The sequence below is a fragment of the Canis lupus genome, chromosome X, assembly GCF_003254725.2.
Source record: "Canis lupus dingo isolate Sandy chromosome X, ASM325472v2, whole genome shotgun sequence".
Lineage (NCBI taxonomy): Eukaryota > Metazoa > Chordata > Mammalia > Carnivora > Canidae > Canis > Canis lupus.
Genome location: NC_064281.1, coordinates 30881518 through 30900232, shown reverse-complemented (window position 1 = coordinate 30900232; position 18715 = coordinate 30881518). Strand labels below are relative to the sequence as shown.

The 18715-nt window shown below is 41.3% G+C and overlaps 1 protein-coding gene across 5 annotated transcripts in view; it reads right to left on the bottom strand.

The window, feature by feature from the left end:
- The window catches only part of CFAP47 (cilia and flagella associated protein 47), a 509395-nt gene extending 508364 nt beyond the window's left edge, over positions 1 to 1031 (bottom strand). For 3 of the 5 annotated variants that reach the window (XM_025439582.3, XM_025439599.3, XM_025439591.3), the window contains exon 1: positions 741 to 1022. In XM_025439582.3, coding sequence (XP_025295367.3) covers positions 741 to 935 — 195 coding nt within the window. In that variant the 5' untranslated portion in view covers positions 936 to 1022. Of the gene's footprint in view, positions 1 to 740 lie in introns of all 5 variants that reach the window. The other 2 variants (XR_003133488.3, XR_003133486.3) reach the window with 2 other exon arrangements.
- Positions 1032 to 18715: the final 17684 nt, after the last annotated feature.

Here is an 18715-nt window from a genome sequence, read left to right as displayed (position 1 = left end):
GGTGGGGGAAGGAGGGCAGAGGGGGCTCTATCCCAGGATCCCGGGATCCTAACTCGAGCCGAAGGCAGAACCTTAACTGACTCGGCCACGCAGGCGCCCCAAGATGGAATTCTGTCCACTATGAAATCAGAAGATGGGGACAGCGTCTCAGAACATTAATTTTGCTGATGACCTGTACTGACACCCCCCTCCCCCAGTTTCTAAGTCCTCTGAGGGTAGGGCTGTGTTCATGTTATATTCCTCACACCTACTGCCTATTACATAGTAGGTGTTCAACAAATGTTTGTTAGACTACGGAATAATAAACCTTTCCACTCTCCTAGAGTATCTCAGGCGCTTCATGGTTCAAAGGGTGGTTAATAGAGCATTTTGTGGATGTGACTCTGCAGTGTGTAAGCATGAATTCTGCGCTGTTGGGACCCAGACACGGGACCCCCCTCCCTTCTTTCCAAACCCAGAAGGATGAACTTGGGAGGTTCCAGGTCGACTTTTCCTCGCCCTGTCTCCCCAAACCACAACACTCACAAAACAAGGCAAAGCAAAACAAAAAGGCTATAGCACACGTCAGCACGGAGACCTAGATCGCCGCTCGCTCCGGGGAAGGTCAATCCTGCCCCCACTCCCGCAGCAGCCGGACGGCCTCTCTCGGACAAAGCGGCGCCCCCCCGGCCCAGGTGGGGAGGCGTTCTCGGAGCCCCCACTCTCCTGAGGTCCTGCTCCAGCACCCCCCAGTGTGTTACCTGCGGCTTGAGGGGCTCCTGAAACCGGATTTTCTGGTTGGAACCGCCGAGATTGTGCACAGTAACTGGGAGGCGGTACACCCTCCCGGCCAGCGCGTCCAGGAACTTCACCTCCGAGGGGGTCACCCGCAGCTGCACCTCCTTCTTTAGAGCCTCCCCGTCCTGGGGGACCAGGGAGCCCCTCTCGGCCTCCATGGTGGCCCCCTGGGTGACCCGCAAACGGCAGCTGACTCGACCTACCGAGGGCCCGCGCGGACGCCGTCGCTAGGCAACCGACGGACGCCGCGCGCTCGCCCAGCTCCACCCCCACCCCCGGTGCCGCCTCAACTTTGCGAGTCGCTTTCGCGAAAGGAGAACGCGGGCGTCGGGGAGAGAACGCGGGGATGCAGCTGTCACCAGAGAAGCTGGAAACGTTCTAGGACAGCCCAAATCCCAGAGCCATCTCACTTTCTCAGGGCCTGACAGGATTTTAAGACGGCCCTGGGGGTGGGCGTTTTCCTGGACCTCTCTCAGGACAACGCTTGAAGAGCAGTGGAAGTGATGTGCCCACCGAGTCTCTTAAAGCGGCAAAATGTAACAGGAACAGAGGAATTCAATGGAAGCAGAGTCAGGCCCCCTGGGTGTCCCGCTCCTCGGCCTTTAGGCTATCGTAACTCAAACTCTAAGAGCAGTCCTCTGGGTGTTTTGTTAAAATGCAGATTTTGTTTCAGCAGATCTGGGGCAGGACCTAAGAATCTCTATTTGTAACAAGGTTCCAGGTGATTCCAACGCGGCAGGTCCAGGGAACACATACTGAGTACAGAAGCTTTACAAGTTTTGTTAACCACTCTAGGTTTGGGGGGACTTTTAAAAGATTTTATTTATTCATTCATGAGAGACCCACGCAGAGAGGCCGAGACATTGGCAGAGGGAGAAGCAGGCTCCCTGTGGGGAGCCCCAAGCGGGGCTGGATCCCAGAACCCCAGAATCAGGCCCTGAGTCAAAGGCAGAGAGGCTCAGCCGCTGAGCCACTCAGGCCTAACTCAGGTTAGGCGTCTCTAACCACTCTAGGTTTTAAATTTCTTCATTTGTGAAACCAAGATGCTGCTCAGAAGACAGAGATCAAAACTCTTCATCTCTAGTTAGATGAGCACCTTTCCAGCAAGTCCAGATTCACACTGCCCAGTACCTACTCTTTCTTCATTCTTTATCTGCTGTGATGGTTTTAGGGTTTGTTTTTTTTTTAATTTTTATCTATTTATGATAGTCACACAGAGAGAGAGAGGCAGAAACACAGGCAGAGGGAGAAGCAGGCTCCATGCACCGGGAGCCCGACGTGGGATTCGATCCCGGGTCTCCAGGATCGCGCCCTGGGCCAAAGGCAGGCGCCAAACCGCTGCGCCACCCAGGGATCCCGGCTTTAGGGTTTTAAAACATTACATGAGTGGTATTTCCCTGCTTTAAATCTCCCTCTTATCATGACATTACAACATGCTGCTTCTATGAACCTTTATTAATTTGGAGTCAAGCTCTGCAGATATATTTATATACTGTGTAATTACACATATATTTATATTTACAAAATATATAGATATATAAATGTATTTGTACATATAAATATATATATATACACATATATATATGTATATATATATATTTGCTGTTTTCATTTCCTCCTTGCTATTGTACATAATTTTCATTCTGAGAGGACTGGCCTTTCATCTGCTGGCCAGTTATTTATCCCTCAAAACCACCGTTTTCCTTTTCTCACCAACTGTTGCAGCCCTTTAAACAGCTCTCAAAGTAGATACTGAAAAATTCTACTAGGGATCATTCTGCTTATTTCCTCATTGTTATCCTTTCCTTGGTATTTAGAAACTCTATCCACCATGAGAGTTTCCACTAGCTAAATATGAAGTAAAATGTCTGATTTCTAGTTCACATGGCAAAATGTAGACTCCATAGATAGCAGTTACATTTTCTCTTAAATTCAGATTAGAAGAATGGTCAAGTCTGCAGTGGGCATTTAGAAGGTCTCTCCTGAACTTCCAAGTCTCCATAACTGTATAGTTCATCATTCATTATAATAAGGGGTAACTTATTTATCCTATTGGTACTGTGGGAATCTTGGAAAACCCTTATGGGAAAGACTTTGAAAGTTTTTTTGAAAGAGGAGTCTGAATACAATCCAGGAAAATCTATTATAGTGGTTAGAGTAGTGACTGAGAAACAAGAGCTATTGAGAGAAGATAAACAGATCTTCCCTGAACACAAGACTATTAAAAATTTGGTAATTGATGTGTTTAAAAAATAATTTGATGGTGGATAGTCATAATGAAATTCACTAAGGTTACATATGATTAAAGTTTCATCCAGATAATGAAAAGCCATGCCAATGAGAATAAACTGATGACACTAATGCCCAGATAGAGTAGAATAGCATGACTTGGATAACAGTGACAAGGACCAAGAATTCTTGTCCCATTCAAGGTACACCTAGCTGGATTAAGAATCAAATTGACAAGAGACAGATTAACATGAGACAATCAAATTTAAAGCATACATACAGGGAACCCACTGGACATGGAAATTCCAAAGACAGTCAGGCAAAATGAGGTATATATGTCATCCTGAACTGAGGAGTAGGGGTAGGGCTCTGAGACTTCAAAGGGAAGGAATGTACCTCACAGGGTGGTAAGAAGAGCAGATGTTTGGAAATTAGATGTTTCTCCTGCCATACAGATGGATCACCCAAATAAAATTTATCTCTGCTAATAACCATTATTCTGTGAAAAACTCTCATTTAGATTCCTCTATGTGGCTAAGGGAGGGGCAAAAGCTTCTCTTGAGTCCACTGGTCTCAATTGCCTTCAGCCCAGAATAATCTTCATGTCAAAATAGCCATCATAGGGGCAGCCGACCTTCAGCCCCTACCGTTCCTTCTTCTGAAACTTTCCGGAAGTTTCACATACTGAAAGTTGAGCTAGTAGGTTGTATTATTTCATTGAACCATCTCTTAGTCCTCACAGTAGGTCAATTCAGTCAAACTTATTTCAGGAGGCAGTGATGCAGGTGTATTCCTAAAGGTAGGCCTATGGTTCAAGTAATCAGGGATTAAATAAAAGATAGGTCTATGGAGACAAAAGAAAAATAATGGTTATTGATTGCTTCAAACATTAAGTCAGTTTCTGAGTTCTGAGGGTAGCCAATTGAGAAGACTTCTAGATGTCTTGACTTAAAGCCTCCAGATAGAGTGAGGGCAAGTAGTGGCAATCCCACAGATCTTCCTGGTTTGTAGTTCAAATGTCTGGCGATCTCTGAGTGGTCTATTGAGCAATAGGCATGAAGATTATTTATGAGCTATTGTGGGGATTTCTCTGAAGTTAACATCAAGTCATATGTATTTAGTTTGCAGGACTTCAGGGGAAAAGGCAGTTTTAATTCTCAAATGATTCCAAGTCAGAAAAATGGGAGAAAAATCAGAATGTTAGTTTGAAGAGTTCTGGCCAGTCATTGGGGCACAGTAGAAGAAATCAGAATCTAGTCCAGTTTAGAATGAATAATATTAAAATCTAATATCCCCCCCAAAGATATATTATTGAAATATACATTCTCTCTATAAATTACCCTCATTTTTAACAAAGACAGCCAAATTAACACAAATTTGTTTGCAAAATAAGTCATTTCAAAAAACCGTAGCCTTTCTCTCTCAAGTAAATATAATCTTTTTAAAAATTTAAAAAATAGATAAAAACACACACTCAAAAAAATCCCATGGCCTGATTATTTGCATAAGTGCAACAAAAACAGTGGTTCATTATATAAGCTTTTAAAAACCTGCTTTGCTGGAATTTTTCATAAAGAATCGCTAGATTGAGATTTTAATAGCCTCTCAACACCAAAAGCCAAGCCAAATATTTGCCATCAGACTTTGCCTGTAATACATTTAGATTTGGATGAATTCCTCTTTTTGGAGGTCCCCAAAATATCCTGAGGTTCCTGCACCTGCCAGGAAGTGGACTTCTATTTTTTTTAAGGTTTTATTTATTTATTCATGAGAGACACACAGAGAGAAACAGAGACATAGGCAGAGGGAGGAACAGGCTCCCTGTAGGGAGCCTGATGTGGGACTCTATCCCAAGACCCCCAGATCACGACCTGAGCCAAAAGCACCACTCAACCACTGAGCCACCCAGCTGCCCCAGGAAATGACCTTCTTTGCTCACCTGGTAAGGCTGCTGGGACCTCTGTAAGCAAGGTATCAGGCTGAGATTTCCAAGGGTCTTTATTGGCTCCATAAAGTCAACCTTAGTTCTTTAAAGCTGTCCGGTCATATCTGAGATTGTACATGTCATTCACCAGTCAAAGCCTTGGTGAAATAACCTGGTGTTTCCGATTGTGTCCTGTCATAAGGAGAACAGATTCTTATTGAACTTATGCAAATAAATATATTGCCATAAAAATATGAGAGTTCTCTCTGAGAATTTCTGAACTCTGTAGGGTTCACGTAGGGAGAAAAAGTAAATGTTCCAATTTGTTCACAAAGGTATATTTTATCAAATTGCTGTAAGTCTGCTTAAGAGAAAAAGTTTACTTAAATCTGGAAAAAATAAAACATTTTTTAAAAGTCAGCAATGTTTCAAACAAGAGGTCTTAAAAAGTTTAGTTATCTTCTTCAGTTCATTCAATCCGTGTTATTAATTATTGTTCTGCTTCACTCTATCTATGAGCTTCAGAAATTTTTACTTAGTTCAGTTTATGATCTTAAGATTATCAGAAACCTGTACTCCGAGTTTTTTTCCATGAGTTTCATTGAAGGTGAAGCAAACTGCAGGGAGTTTTTGTAAAGGCACTTGAGTAAAAGTATAACTGTCTGTAAATGATAAAAGACTTAAATAAAGCCATGGTTACATATATGATTAGAGATCATTACAATGAAATTGACAAATTTGGCTATTTTTCTGACATATCACTTCAAGATAATGATATCCCAAGATATCAGATTGCTAGGAGTTTCATATAATTCTTAGAAGATTTATTTTAATATATCTTCATAAATATAAGAGGGTTTACTATAACTTCTTGAACAATGTTGCCTTGTAATTTAACATACCCAATAAGCCTATTTAATTTCTCACATTTTTTAAATTTTTAATTTTTTTTAGATTTTATTTATTTATTCATGAGAGACACACAGAGAGAGAGGTGCAGACACAGGCAGAGGGAGAAAGGCTCCATGCAGAAAGCCCGATGCAGGACTCAATCCCAGATCTCAGGGATCATGCCCTAAGCCAAAGGCAGACACTCAGCCACTTAACCACCCAGGCGTCTCTCACATTTTTTTTTTTTATGTTCCAGTAGTCCGCTGGACATTTTTGGCTAGATTGTGCTCAAAAGACTTCATGTTAAAATCTGATTTTCGGAAGTATGTGAAAAAATATAAAAAGTTTTGAACATTTGATTGAATAGGATCACAAATCATTATGAAACAGTATTTAATTATCCATTTAATCAAAGACACAATAAAATATATCAAAGGCAAAGAGAGGTTACATAGTTGTGAGCAAAATTTTGCTCTTTTAACATTCAGACTCAGTTTGTTAAACGAAGACCTGAAAAATATAGGAAATTATTTTAACAAACAGAATCATTGTGTTTTAGGCAGATAACTTAAAAATTAAAGAAAAACTTTTATTTATAATTTCTTATGAAGGTGTTAGGGAGGAAGAATTTACTCTGCCTTTTAAGGTCCCTCTAGTTGGACTAAAAATCAAATTGTCATGAGACAGATGAGCAGGAGAAAACCAAATTTAATACTGTGTACATATGTACAGGGAATCCACATAAACATGGAAATGCAAAAAAAAAAAAAAAAAACAGGCAACATAATGCTTATATAAACGAAGGAGTGGGATAGGGGTCTGAGGATACAAATGGAGAGACCAGTAGCAAGAAGGTGAAAGAAGACACATGGAAAACAAAGTTTCCCCTATTATGCAAATACATTTCTTAGGTAAATAAGAATCTCTGTTAATAGCTCCCTTCCTGATACAAGCAGTTGAGGGGAAGGTAAAGAGCTTTTCCTGAATCGGCTAGGTTTTCATTACTTTTAATCTAAAATAATGTTCATGCCAAAGTGGCCGATCTTGAGGCTGCCTATCCTTGGCCCCTAGTAAGAGCAGATCAATATTTCAAAGAACTTCATACTTTTAAGAACAAGAAAACAAAAACTTTGAATCAATGTACTTTTGAAATTAAAACACATTTATTTATTATTTTTTCTTTAAGTTTTATTTATGTATTCTTGAGACACACAGAGGGATGCAGAGACATAGGCAGAGGGAGAAGCAGACTCCTTGCAGGGAGCCAGATGCAAGACTCAATCCCAGGACCCCGGGATCATGCCCGGAGCCGAAGGCAGACACTTAACCACTGAACCACCCAGGTGTCCCCACATTTACTTATTTAAATTTATCTTATCATTCTTTCTCTCCCTCTCTCTTTTTTCACTTTTTCTCATTTGTTTCTTAAATTTCACCTATGAGTGAAATCATGTGGTATTTGTCTTTCTCTGACTGACATATTTTGCTCGGCATAATACTAACTCCATCCATGTTGTTGCAAATGGCAAGATTTCATCCTTTTTAATGGCTGGGTAATATTCCAGGGTGTGTGTGTGTGTGTGTGTGTGTGTGTGTGTGTTTCTTTATCCATTCATCAGTGGGTGGACACTTGGGCTATTTCCATAATTTGGCATTGCCCTCCAGCCTCTATCCTAGCCAAGTCTGTTGACCTTTAAAACTCTACTTTTTAGGAGCACCTGGGTAGCTCAGTGAGTTACGTGTCTGCCTGTGACTTAGGTCATGATCCTGGGGTCCTGGGATCAAGCCCAACATCTGACTCCCTGCTCAGCGGGCAGTCTGCTTCTCCCTCTGCCCCTCCCTGTCCCCATGGTCTCTCTCTCTCTCTCTGTCTCTCAAATAAATAAATAAAAACTTTAAAAATAAAACAAACTCCAGGCTTTAAGCCCTGCTGGTTGCAAGAACTCATGAAATTCAGTCCATCTTATTTTCCAAGCCAGTGGCTCTAGGGAAATGTTCTTGGGCTCCTCTTTCTCCCTTCTCTGTGACCAGGGCTTCCTCCCCTCTGCAGCAACCAGAATCTGTTTCTCCCTTCAACCACATCTTGGCACTTCCTACCTTCTTCAATGTGGCGTCTTGTCTCCCTTTAGTTGTAGAGTTTGTTCTGTCAGTTGTCAGGTCTATTTCTAGGGTATTTAGGATGACTTGATAGTTATATTCGTAGGATGAAGGGAGCCTAGGGTCCTCCTATTCCACTGCCATCTTCGTGTTTCTCCCCTCTTTATTTTTAAAAGTACAGAACAATTTTGTTCCAATATCCTGATCTTTTATAATATTCACAAACATTTGGACTGGAATAGGTAAAGTTTGGCTATTGGTCAAGGTAGATGGGCTTTAACTTGTTTTTAGAGATGTAGTTCTGGTTTTGTAGAGATTTGTGAGGTAAAGAAGTTGTTCCTAATTCCCCAAAGATCTGGGTTGCAACATGAATATCAAGAGACTGGCTCATCTTTTTAATGAAATTTGCTTCTTTATATAGGGAAAATTTTTAACTAAAAGGGGGAACTGAAAGCTTTATGCTTTTGTAAAGTCTGTAAATCATTTTAACAAAAGCCTTTTTCCTGAGTACATAACTTAACCTTGACTTCTGTTAGCCTCTGAATATTGGCCTTTTGCAAATCACGTGTAGGAAGGCTCAGGAAAAATTCTGATCATCTATATCCTCTGTGAAGGGAAGATTGTAAATATAGTCAAATAATCTAATTACTCTCTAAATTCAGTAGGATCTTCTGAAAGGAGAGGTAAAAAGTCTTTATAATTTAAAAGCTCTGCTGCTATCCAGAGGACAAAAATTTTTTTTTTTTTTTTTTTTTTTTTTTGCAGTGGGAGGGTTCTAGGATATTCCTGCAAAGGAAAACCTGTGTCTGACTGAGCTTGATTACAGAGTCCTGGAAAATAGAAGCACAGTGAACCCTATGGCCAGTCTTGGGTGCTTTTATTAAATTCATTTTCTGGCTTTCAGCATTTACATGAGCAACCTGTATACTTTGAACCTAGAGATTTGGTTAAAGTGATCTCTCAGTATTGTAAGGAAAAGGAAGTTAAAATAGGCCTATGTGGCCAGATTTTAAGAAGGGGAATTTATATTGGATGGGGACATTTCTTTGTGTCTTATGTTTATATTGTTCTTTTATCTTGTCAAGGGAGTCCCTAAGGCCAACCATTATACTAGTAAGGCAATTGAGAGTTCTATATTTTATATATATATGGCCAATATAAAGTATTCATCATCTGGTCATTGATGAGTAGGGTCTATTAATAGTGGCTCAAACCAATAAGCCTTTTAATGGCTTAACCCAAAATGCTAGAGATGCCCATGGGCATAGATGATGCAGTCACCCTGATCCAATAGTTTACTCCCAAAATTAGTCTAAGAAAGCAAAAGCCTTTGTTGCAAAGGTGGTAAGGATGGTATAGTGAAATTGGCACCTCTCGTTCTCCCACGAAAACATGAGATGCCTCCAGTCTCAGACCTGCTAATCTGTGACACAAGGCAGACACTTCTGGAATGGGACATTCAAACACTAACAAGCAACAAATGTTGAAATAACAAAGCTTCCTATGGGCTGGAACCTCTCATGACAAATACCTCTGAGAGCTGGCACAGCCAGACAGAGAGGAGACAGTTGGATCCCTAGTCTATTTGACTGGCCACCGATGTGCACTCCAGTAAGTACACCCTATGGATGGTGGAGACCAAAGAGAATATCCTCACTGGTCACATAGCCAAACTCTGGACACAGACCAAAGCAAAAGGAAAAATCTAGCATCTTTATCTAAGCCTTAGGTCTCGTGAAGCCACACTAATACCTAGGAGGGATGTGCTGCCAGGCTGGGGACTCTGTTGTTTTACGATGTACCTCATTATACAGAGGTTTTCTTGAGGTTGGTGAGGCTGGATGCTTGGTGTCTGGGCCTATTTGGAAAGCATAAGCAGAACTATAGTTGTATTAGTTGAATTATTAATTTAGCTCCATGTTGTCTTATTCCCTATTTAAGTTTTATGCACCTCTTAACCTCATGCACCATCTATCATTAACTTTGCCTTTTTTAGCCCTACTCCCTGTTTACCCACTGATTGTAGAAACTTAATGGGGACTGGACAGTAACATTTCTCTTAAAATTATCTGATATACCTGATTATACCAAGTTCCAAAAGTCACCTCATTGTTCAGAAGCACACACAGTTCTAGTTGTTTCTTTTTTTTTTTTTAAGATTTATTTATTTATGATAGATGTAGAGAGAGAGAGAGAGAGAGAGGCAGAGACACAGGAGGAGGGAGAAGCAGGCTCCACGCTGGGAGCCCGTCGCAGGACTCAATCCCGGGACTCCAGGATCGCGCCCTGGGCCAAAGGCAGGCGCCAAACCACTGAGCCACCCAGGGATCCGGGCTCTAATTGTTCCAAGGGCTCCCTCTCCAAAGGCTTCAAAAGATGCCTCCTCTCATATATTCACCTCCTTCCCCAAGCATATATAAGCTGTCCCTAGGCTCATGAGGGCAAGGCAGCTTTGGGAATGATGCCCTGACTTCTTGCTGGGCTGTCTTTCTGATAATAAAGCTTTCTTTGCTTCAAAACAGGTATCTCAGACACTGGCTTACTGCACATCAGGTGCATAGACAAGTTTAAGTTTAGAAACAGCTGGTAGGTGACCGAGTGTCAATCCAACTTGTTCTGAAACCAATTTATCTTATCACAGACATCTTCTTGAGCTGGCCAGTACTCTAATGAAGTGTTCGACTCATGCGCACCAATTCTGTGGCTTTGGGTGCCAAGATGTCCTGCAGCAACAGGTGACAAACAACAGAAAAGACACAAAGGAAAACAAAATCTATCTCCAGTAGGAAATGGGTCAATAACCAGAGTATTCTACCAAATTTTAGCCAAAGAGTTGCTTAGCCCAAGGAACTAGTTCCACAAGTATTTTCTCCTGCTAATCTAAATTTAGAAAGAGAGAAAAAAGACGCCTACCATGTAGCTATATCAGACTCTGCAGATACCCAGATACCAATTCCGGGAGGCTGATACAGTAAGAAATCTCACTTTCTGCCTATTGTGTGTCAGGTGTCTGAAGGATCTCTCAGCTGCAGCAGTGTCCCAGGTGAGCAGTGTTCAGTGAGTTAAAGTATCTTACCACCTGTGCCAACTGTTGGAGAGCAAGAATTTCTGTCCTCTGCAAGGCTCCTTCCAGCTGGACTAAGAATTAAATTGACATGAGACAGAGTTAACAGCAGAAAATCAAATTTAATAGTGTATGTACTGGGAATTTCCATGCCTGTGTGGATTCCCCATATGTATGCTATTACATTTGTTTTTCTCCTATGAATCTGTCTCAACGTCAATTTGATTCTTAGTCCAGCCGGAAGGACCCTTGGAAGGGACAGGAATTCTTGTTCCCCAACAGCAATAACATGAACTAAGAGAAAAACAATCCATTATTTTCACACGCATATAGTGAATGACAGAAAGCCACCACTGACCCTGGCCAAAGGATACAAGCTTCTCAATTGTTAGTAACAAGTGTGTCTTACTACATGCAGACATCTATTCAGAGATTGCTAATAGTGCTCTGGAATCCATTTTCCCCTTCTATCATGGTAGAAATTTTCAATATGCATATGGCTATACATTTTTTACATTTTACTGCCTCCTTGGCTGCTGGACATGGCCATGTAAATAAGTTCTATTAATGGAAATGATGTGTGCCACTTCTGAATTGTACCCTTGAAGTGGTGTCTTAAGATGATGAAAGATAGCTCCTCCTCCCTCTTATCCTACTTTTCTGGCTCACTGCAAATATTGTAGTGGGCCATGTGATCACTTAAAGATCAAATAAGAATGTAGAAGAAGACTGAGCCCTGGCAAAACTGCATAGTAAAGCCACCAGCCCTGCTGGGATTTTTGAGACTTAAAACTAAATCTTATTTAATCCACTGTTGGTTTGAGTCCCTCTAGAAAAGCCGAACCTGGTCAATATAGACAACAACACAGGCCAGGAACTGAGATGAGCATGTTCCCATGAAAGGGACAAGCTGCAATAACACCACTTCAATAGCCTGAGCATCGTAACTTTTGCAAAACCTTGTTTTATTTTATTTTTTTAATTCTGTTTAGAGATTTATTTATTTATTTATTTATTTATTTATTTATTTATTTATTTATTTATGGGAGACACACAGGGAGATAAGAGACACACAGGGAGAGGCAAAGACATAGGCAGAGGGAGAAGCAGGATCCCTGCAGGAAGCCTGATGCAGGACTACATCCCAGGACCCTGTGATCACAACCTGAGCCAAAGGCAGATGCTCAACTACTGAGCCACCCAGGTGTCCCTGCAAAACCTTGTTTCAGCCATCTGAAACTCCTGCCAACCCTTCCCACCCCCTCAAACTGCTGTGGCCACTCTGGTTTTGCCCCTCCTGCTCACTGGACACAAATACTCAGTGGCAAGTAATACCTCGGGTTGTTGAGTAATTAGTTTCCTGAGTGAAACAATGAATTTAAGGAACAAGAAGAATTCAAAGCACTCTGGCTGTTTTGAAGATGGAAGGGTCTACACGAGGAGGAATGGAAGGCCTTATGGGGCTCAGAGAGACGTCCTGGATGAACAGTCAGTGAGGAATGGTGTTGGTTTGCTGCCTGAAATTTGAAATTGCTCCCCTGCCACCCCTCACAGAAAGGGCAAGGAGAGAGGGAACGAAGAGGCAGGCTACTCCAGACCAGTAGGGGGCAGGTTTAACAAGAAAGGAAGACTTCTGAGGTTTGTCTTGGGCAGCTACAAGATGAGTAGATCTCAGCAATTGCCCTCCAGAATCTTAGTGTATATAGAGGCCTTCACAGAGTTCAGTCTTCCATTTGTATCCATAATCGCATTTTTCTGTTAATGATTAATATATTGGGGATCGCTCCAAATTTTTATTATATTATTTTTTACTCTGGTTCTTCTGTTTCAACATGCCCTGCGTTTTTGCTCTTTGCCTTTGTCCTACCTTTCAATTCTACCCTCCTCGTTTGTCTCTTTAAATTTATGCGTTGGCCGAAGTAAAAAATGCCATTTCTTTCTAGCATTTATTTAAGCGTTCAGTATTTGATTGGTGAACCGCAAACACCAGTGTTTTAGACAGGGCTAGTTTCATAGTAAAGGCTCTGTATCAAATTTTATGAGGCTATAAGATATTGATGTCTATTGAGTTATAAAATGCAACCACCATCAAATCGGGACCTGATAAATGTGACTAGTTGATGGCTGAAATCAATGTGAAAGAAAGTCCCAAAGCGGTGATTATGAAAGCTATTGTTCATCAAATGATTCAAGACTCTTTCAATCCTCAATTCATTTATCTTGCTATCTGTACTCTATTTCGTGTTTGACCCCAGTGAATCCCGGAAACTCTTTTGTATTACTTATTTGAAATAGAATAAAAAATCTGTTTCCAAAGGACTTCTGAGACTGCAAAATAAATGAGACAATTAAAAAACCCATTCTGTAACCAAAGGGGAGGAAAAACCTGTAAAACAGGTAATGAAAAAAATCTTTCCAATTACAGATTCTAAAAGAAATATATACCTATGTATATACAATTTGATATATTCATTTTCCATAGGCTTTCCTTATCTATAAGTTTGTAAGTAGCTGATTTTTCATTATAAAGAGCAAGTCTTTAAAAGGACAATGACTTTTTGAAACTAAAGTGCCAGGATTTCCAGCAATTCCTGCTTTCAGGGCAAGCCTGGGGAAGTGGGGGGTGGGAAAAGTAAAAGCTCTGTTCCTCTTTAATTGTTGGAGAAAATATAATTGGTTGTATATCCAATTCCATTATATAAGTCAATATTGCATAAAATGCCTTTTTGAACCCTCTAAGAATATAGCAGGAACTCTCTTCTATGCCTGCCTCCTTGTAGGAGGCTTTGAAAGATTTCTTATTTTGTCTCTTCCTCCTCATCTCCAGCATTCCAGCTCCCACTTCTTCTACATAAGTTCAGTTTAACTCATGTCAGGAGGCAGTGATGCAGGTGTGTTCTCAAAGTGAGGTCTATGATTCGAGAAATCAGGTATTGAAAAGACATTTCTATGGAAACAAAAGAAAAACAGTGGATGATGATCGAATCAAAACATAAATCAATTTCTGAGTTCTGAGTATAGCCAGTGGAGACTTCTAGATGTCAAATTCGAAGCATATTCAGATAGAGTGAGAGCAGGCAATGGAATCTGACAGCTCTTCCTGGTTTCCAGTTCAAAAGCATCTGGTGATCTCAGAGTGGCCCACAGAGCAGCAGGCCTGAAGATTGTCTTATATATGAGCTATTGTAGTAATTGCCCTGAAGTTGATATCAAATTGTTCATATTTAGTTTTCAGGGCTTCAGGAAAAAGGGCAGTTGTAGTTCTCAAATGTATCCACCTCAGAAAGGTAAGAGAAAAATTAAAATGTTTGCAGAGTTGTAGTCAGACATTGGAGGACACTAGAAGAAATCAAGATCTAGTCCAGTTTGTAATAAACACTATTCAAATCTAATATTTACACAGGTGAGTTACTAAAACATTTTTCTCTCTCTATAATCACCCTCCTTTCTACCAAAGATTGCCAAATTATTACTAATTTGTTTGCAAAACGTGTCTAGTTAAAAAAAAAAAAAAACTCAGCCTGCTTATTTACACAAGTGCAGCAAGAATAGTGGTTCACCAGGCTCTTTAAAACCTGCTTTTTGGGGCACCTGAGTGGCTTATCCATTGAGCTTCTGACTTTGGTTCAGGTCTTGATCTTAGAGTCCTGGGACCAGCCCTGCATCAGGCTTCCTGCTCAGTGGGGAGTCTGCTTCTCTCTTTCTCTCCTCCTCTACCCTTCCACCCACCCATGTTCTCTCTCTTTCTCTCTCTCAAATAAATAAATAAAATCTTCAAAAAAAATAAATAAAACCTGCTTTGCTGGAACATTTCATAAGAAATCTCTAGACTGAAATTTTAACAGCCTCCTGAGGTCAGAGGCCAACCCAAATACTTGCATTAAGATTTTGCCTGCAATATTGATAGATTTGAATGAATTCCACTCTTCTCGAGGTCTCCAAAATACTCCAAGCTTCTTGCATCTGGCAAGAAGTGACCTTCTTTATTTATCTGGTAAGGCTGCTGAAAGCTTTGCAAGCAAGGTATCAGGCTGAGAATATTAAGGGGCTCTATTGGCTCCATCAAATCAACCTTAGTTCTTCAAAGCTGTCTGGTCATATCTGAGTCTATACATGTCTTTCCCAGATATGATATTCCAGTCAAAGCCTTGATAATATAACCAGTGTTTCCAATTGTATCCTGTTACAAGAACTGATTCTTATTTAATTTATGCAAATAAATATATTGCCATAAAAAGTATGAGAATACTCACTGAGAATTTTTTAATTCTGGAGGGTTCTGGTAGCAAGACAGATCAATGTTTCAGTTCTGCTTACAATGTAATTTATCAAATTGCTATAGGTCAGTTTGTCAGTGGGTCCTCTTGCTCAACTGTAGACACCAACAATTAAAACCAGAAATGGATGAGACCACTTAACTCATGCTCTCACTAAAATCCATTGTTATTATTTCTTATTGCACTTCCTTGAGGCATTGAAGATGTTTTGCAATGACCAGAATATTCAGACTGCTATCAGAAATGCCCTGATGGCATCAGAATGGCTAGAAGACCACACCCCATATGTCCTCTCCCCTGCTTATGATCAACACTGAAGATATACGACTTCATGTGTGATCATGTGCTCTCTTGCACGTACCCCACCACCCACCTCTTCTTATAAAACTCTAGGTGTCCATCCGGCTGGTGGAGAGTTCCATTGTTAAGGCTTCAGCCTGCAACTTCTTCTGGCTATTGGCACCCAAAATAAATTTCTCCCTTTTTCTTTTCCAAACCTCCATCTCTTGAATTACTGGCTTGTCTCCCAGTGAGTTTTAACTGAGTTTGTTCGGCAACAGACTTGGGAAACTCAGCCAGAAGCCATGCTTTTGATTTGTTCAACCCCCTCAGAATTTCCCAGATTGGAGCAGTTGGCCATGGCAGTGGCCATATTATATGACCCATTCATATCCTGAGTTAGTGACTATGACAGATTGATTGGTAATAGTTTTTGGCAAGCCAGCCAGAAAGGATATCTTAAAAGTCACCATGATCAGGTAAGTGCCTCAACACCTCCCAGCAATTGCCTCACCGGGGTGGCTGGGAGGTAGTCCTGGCAGCAGCAGGGACCATTTTCCTCAGGGAAGCTCCCTATCCTTCACTTGTAATGAAGGATAGTTGGAAGAAAGTCAGGCAGGGACAAGGGGCCCTGCCCCAAGAGGAAACCACTCTTAAAAGGATTTTATGTGTCCCTGAAAAGACCCCTCCATCCTTTCCTGTGTGATACGTAGATGACACCCGATTGGGTGACAAGTGCAGGGAGGGTTAATCATATTAAAACAGCCCACCTACAAGCCCATAAAAACCCCTAGACTTAGAAACTGTTGGCAACCCTCTTGGGTCTCCTCCCTCTTTGGGAGCTTTGTACTATTGCTCAATAAACTTTACTATCACTTGATAAACTTTCTTTGCTGCCCACCACGTTTTGTCTGGTCTACCGCTTCATTCTTTGAAATAGCATGACCAAGAACCATGGGCACCGTAGGAAAAGAAATCCGTAACACTTGCTGATGCAGCTGCCACTTCACATACTATTTGAAAAGAGAAACAGATTTGGGAAGCATCCAGCTTCCTTCTTCAGGGGAAGTAGTATTAGTGTGCTTGCCAGAACCCTCTGATCTCCCCTTTGGGGCTACTTTATAACTCTTGGTACCAAGCAAGGTGAAATAATGATATAAGACTGAGGCATTTGGCTTCTCTTTCCCAAAATTTGGAAGAGTACTCTGGTTTGGTTTCTTTTATTTCCTCCTCATTCTGTTCTTCTCTTTCTAGGATGGAAACTCTACTTCTATACCCTCCAACAGCCCCTTGGGGCACATTTTGGCAGCATGGTCTACATATAGCTATAAGCCTATGCCTAAGAAAACGATTTTTTACTGCAACACAGCATGGCCCATGGCTGTACTAGAATCAGAAGAAAAATGGTCTTTGAATGGGTCTGTAAATTGCCATCCTACCCTCCAATTAGAATTATTCTGTCAAATATCTGGTAAATGGGATAAAATTCCATATATTCAGACTTTTGTGATGTCACATAATAAAGATTTGGCACATAAAGTCTTTAAGCTCATAATACAAAGAAAGCCCGAGGTTAAAATGTGTGAGGATAGTAGGCCTACTGAGGAAAAATGAAATGAGGAACTCAGCTTGTTACAATCTTTGAACCACCCTGCCCTGTGAAATCTACTGGTCCCAACCACAGATGATCATAGAGCCCCATCTGCCCCAGTTTCTCCCCCACCTAATTATACCCTAGAGACAGGAATGGTCTCCCTTTCTGAGACCCACCAGAGCACCCAATTTGGGCAGCAGACACCTGATTTAGAACAGGGCAATTTCCTTTGCAACAGTATCCTTTAGGGAGGAATCCCCAGGGATACCAGGCCAGATATTATTGGACATACAGTCCTTTCTCTAACTGAGACCTTTTAAATTGGAAAAATTCAAACCCTACTTACAGAGGGATCTTCAGAAAATGTCTGAATTGTTCACAATTACTGTTGCCACTCATAAGCTTACTTGGGCAGATGTGTAGACTGCTTTCTCCTTGTAGTACATGATCAATGCCTGGTGATTGATAAAGCATGTGAGGAGGTCAGCATCTGTATGGGAAAAATCCAGGTAATACTCCATTATTGACAGGGGCAATTCCAGTGGTCAAACCTGGTTGGGATCCAAATGTTGCTGAAGGACTGGTTCATTTGAATCATTATCAAAGGTATATGTTAGTGGGATTGAGGCAAAGGATCCCAAAGCAAAAAAGCCTAATGAAGTTCTGAAAGTTCAACAAAAATTAAATGACGTTCCCTCTGAGTGTCTGAAGAAGATATATCAAGCCTACTGAAAATATACTGATGAGGATCCTGAGGCTCCCAAAAATCTGAGGATGGTTAATATGACCTTTCTTGGACAAAAGGCCCCTGATACAAGAAAGAAGGTGCAGAAGGTCAAGGGAGCAGTAGGTATGAACTCTTCTCAGTTGGTAGACATTGCTTTTAAATTACCCAATTAGGGGCACCTGAGTGGCTCGGTCAGTGAAGCATTTGACTCTTGATCTCAGCTCACGTCTTGATCTCAGGGTGATGAGTTCAAGACCAGTATTGGGCTCCACAATGTGCTTGGAGCTTACTTTTTTAAAAAAGTATTTAATTATAGGAATAAAAATCATATGAAACAAGCTACTCTGTTTCTCACAGACCTACCACCCCAGAAGGGCCAAGCCCAGAGGAATAGAAGAAAACCCCCACCTGCTGATCAGTGTGCCTACTGCAGGGAACAAGGAAACGTACTGGAAAAGGATCCCAGGGGCATCTGGTTGGCTCAGTCAGTTGAGTGTCTGCCTATGGTTGGGGCCCTGGTCCCAGTGTCCTGGGATCGAGCCCCACATCAGGGCTCCCTGCTCAGTAGGGAGTCAGCTTCTCCCTCTCCTTCTCCCTCCGCCAGTTCCCCTGCTTGTGCACACACTCTCTCTCAAATAAATACATAAAATTTTTTAAAAAGAGTATCCCAAACTTAAGGAGGTAAAGACAGATAAAAGCTGACCTCAGAAGAAAATCCTGGACAAGGATGAGGACTGAGGTCACGCAGAGCCTCCGCTGGCTAGAACAGTTCTGATCTCCATTTTCCCACAGGAGCCCTGGGTACAATTGACATGGAGAATCAGTGGGTTGACTTCCTAGTCAATATAGGCATCAC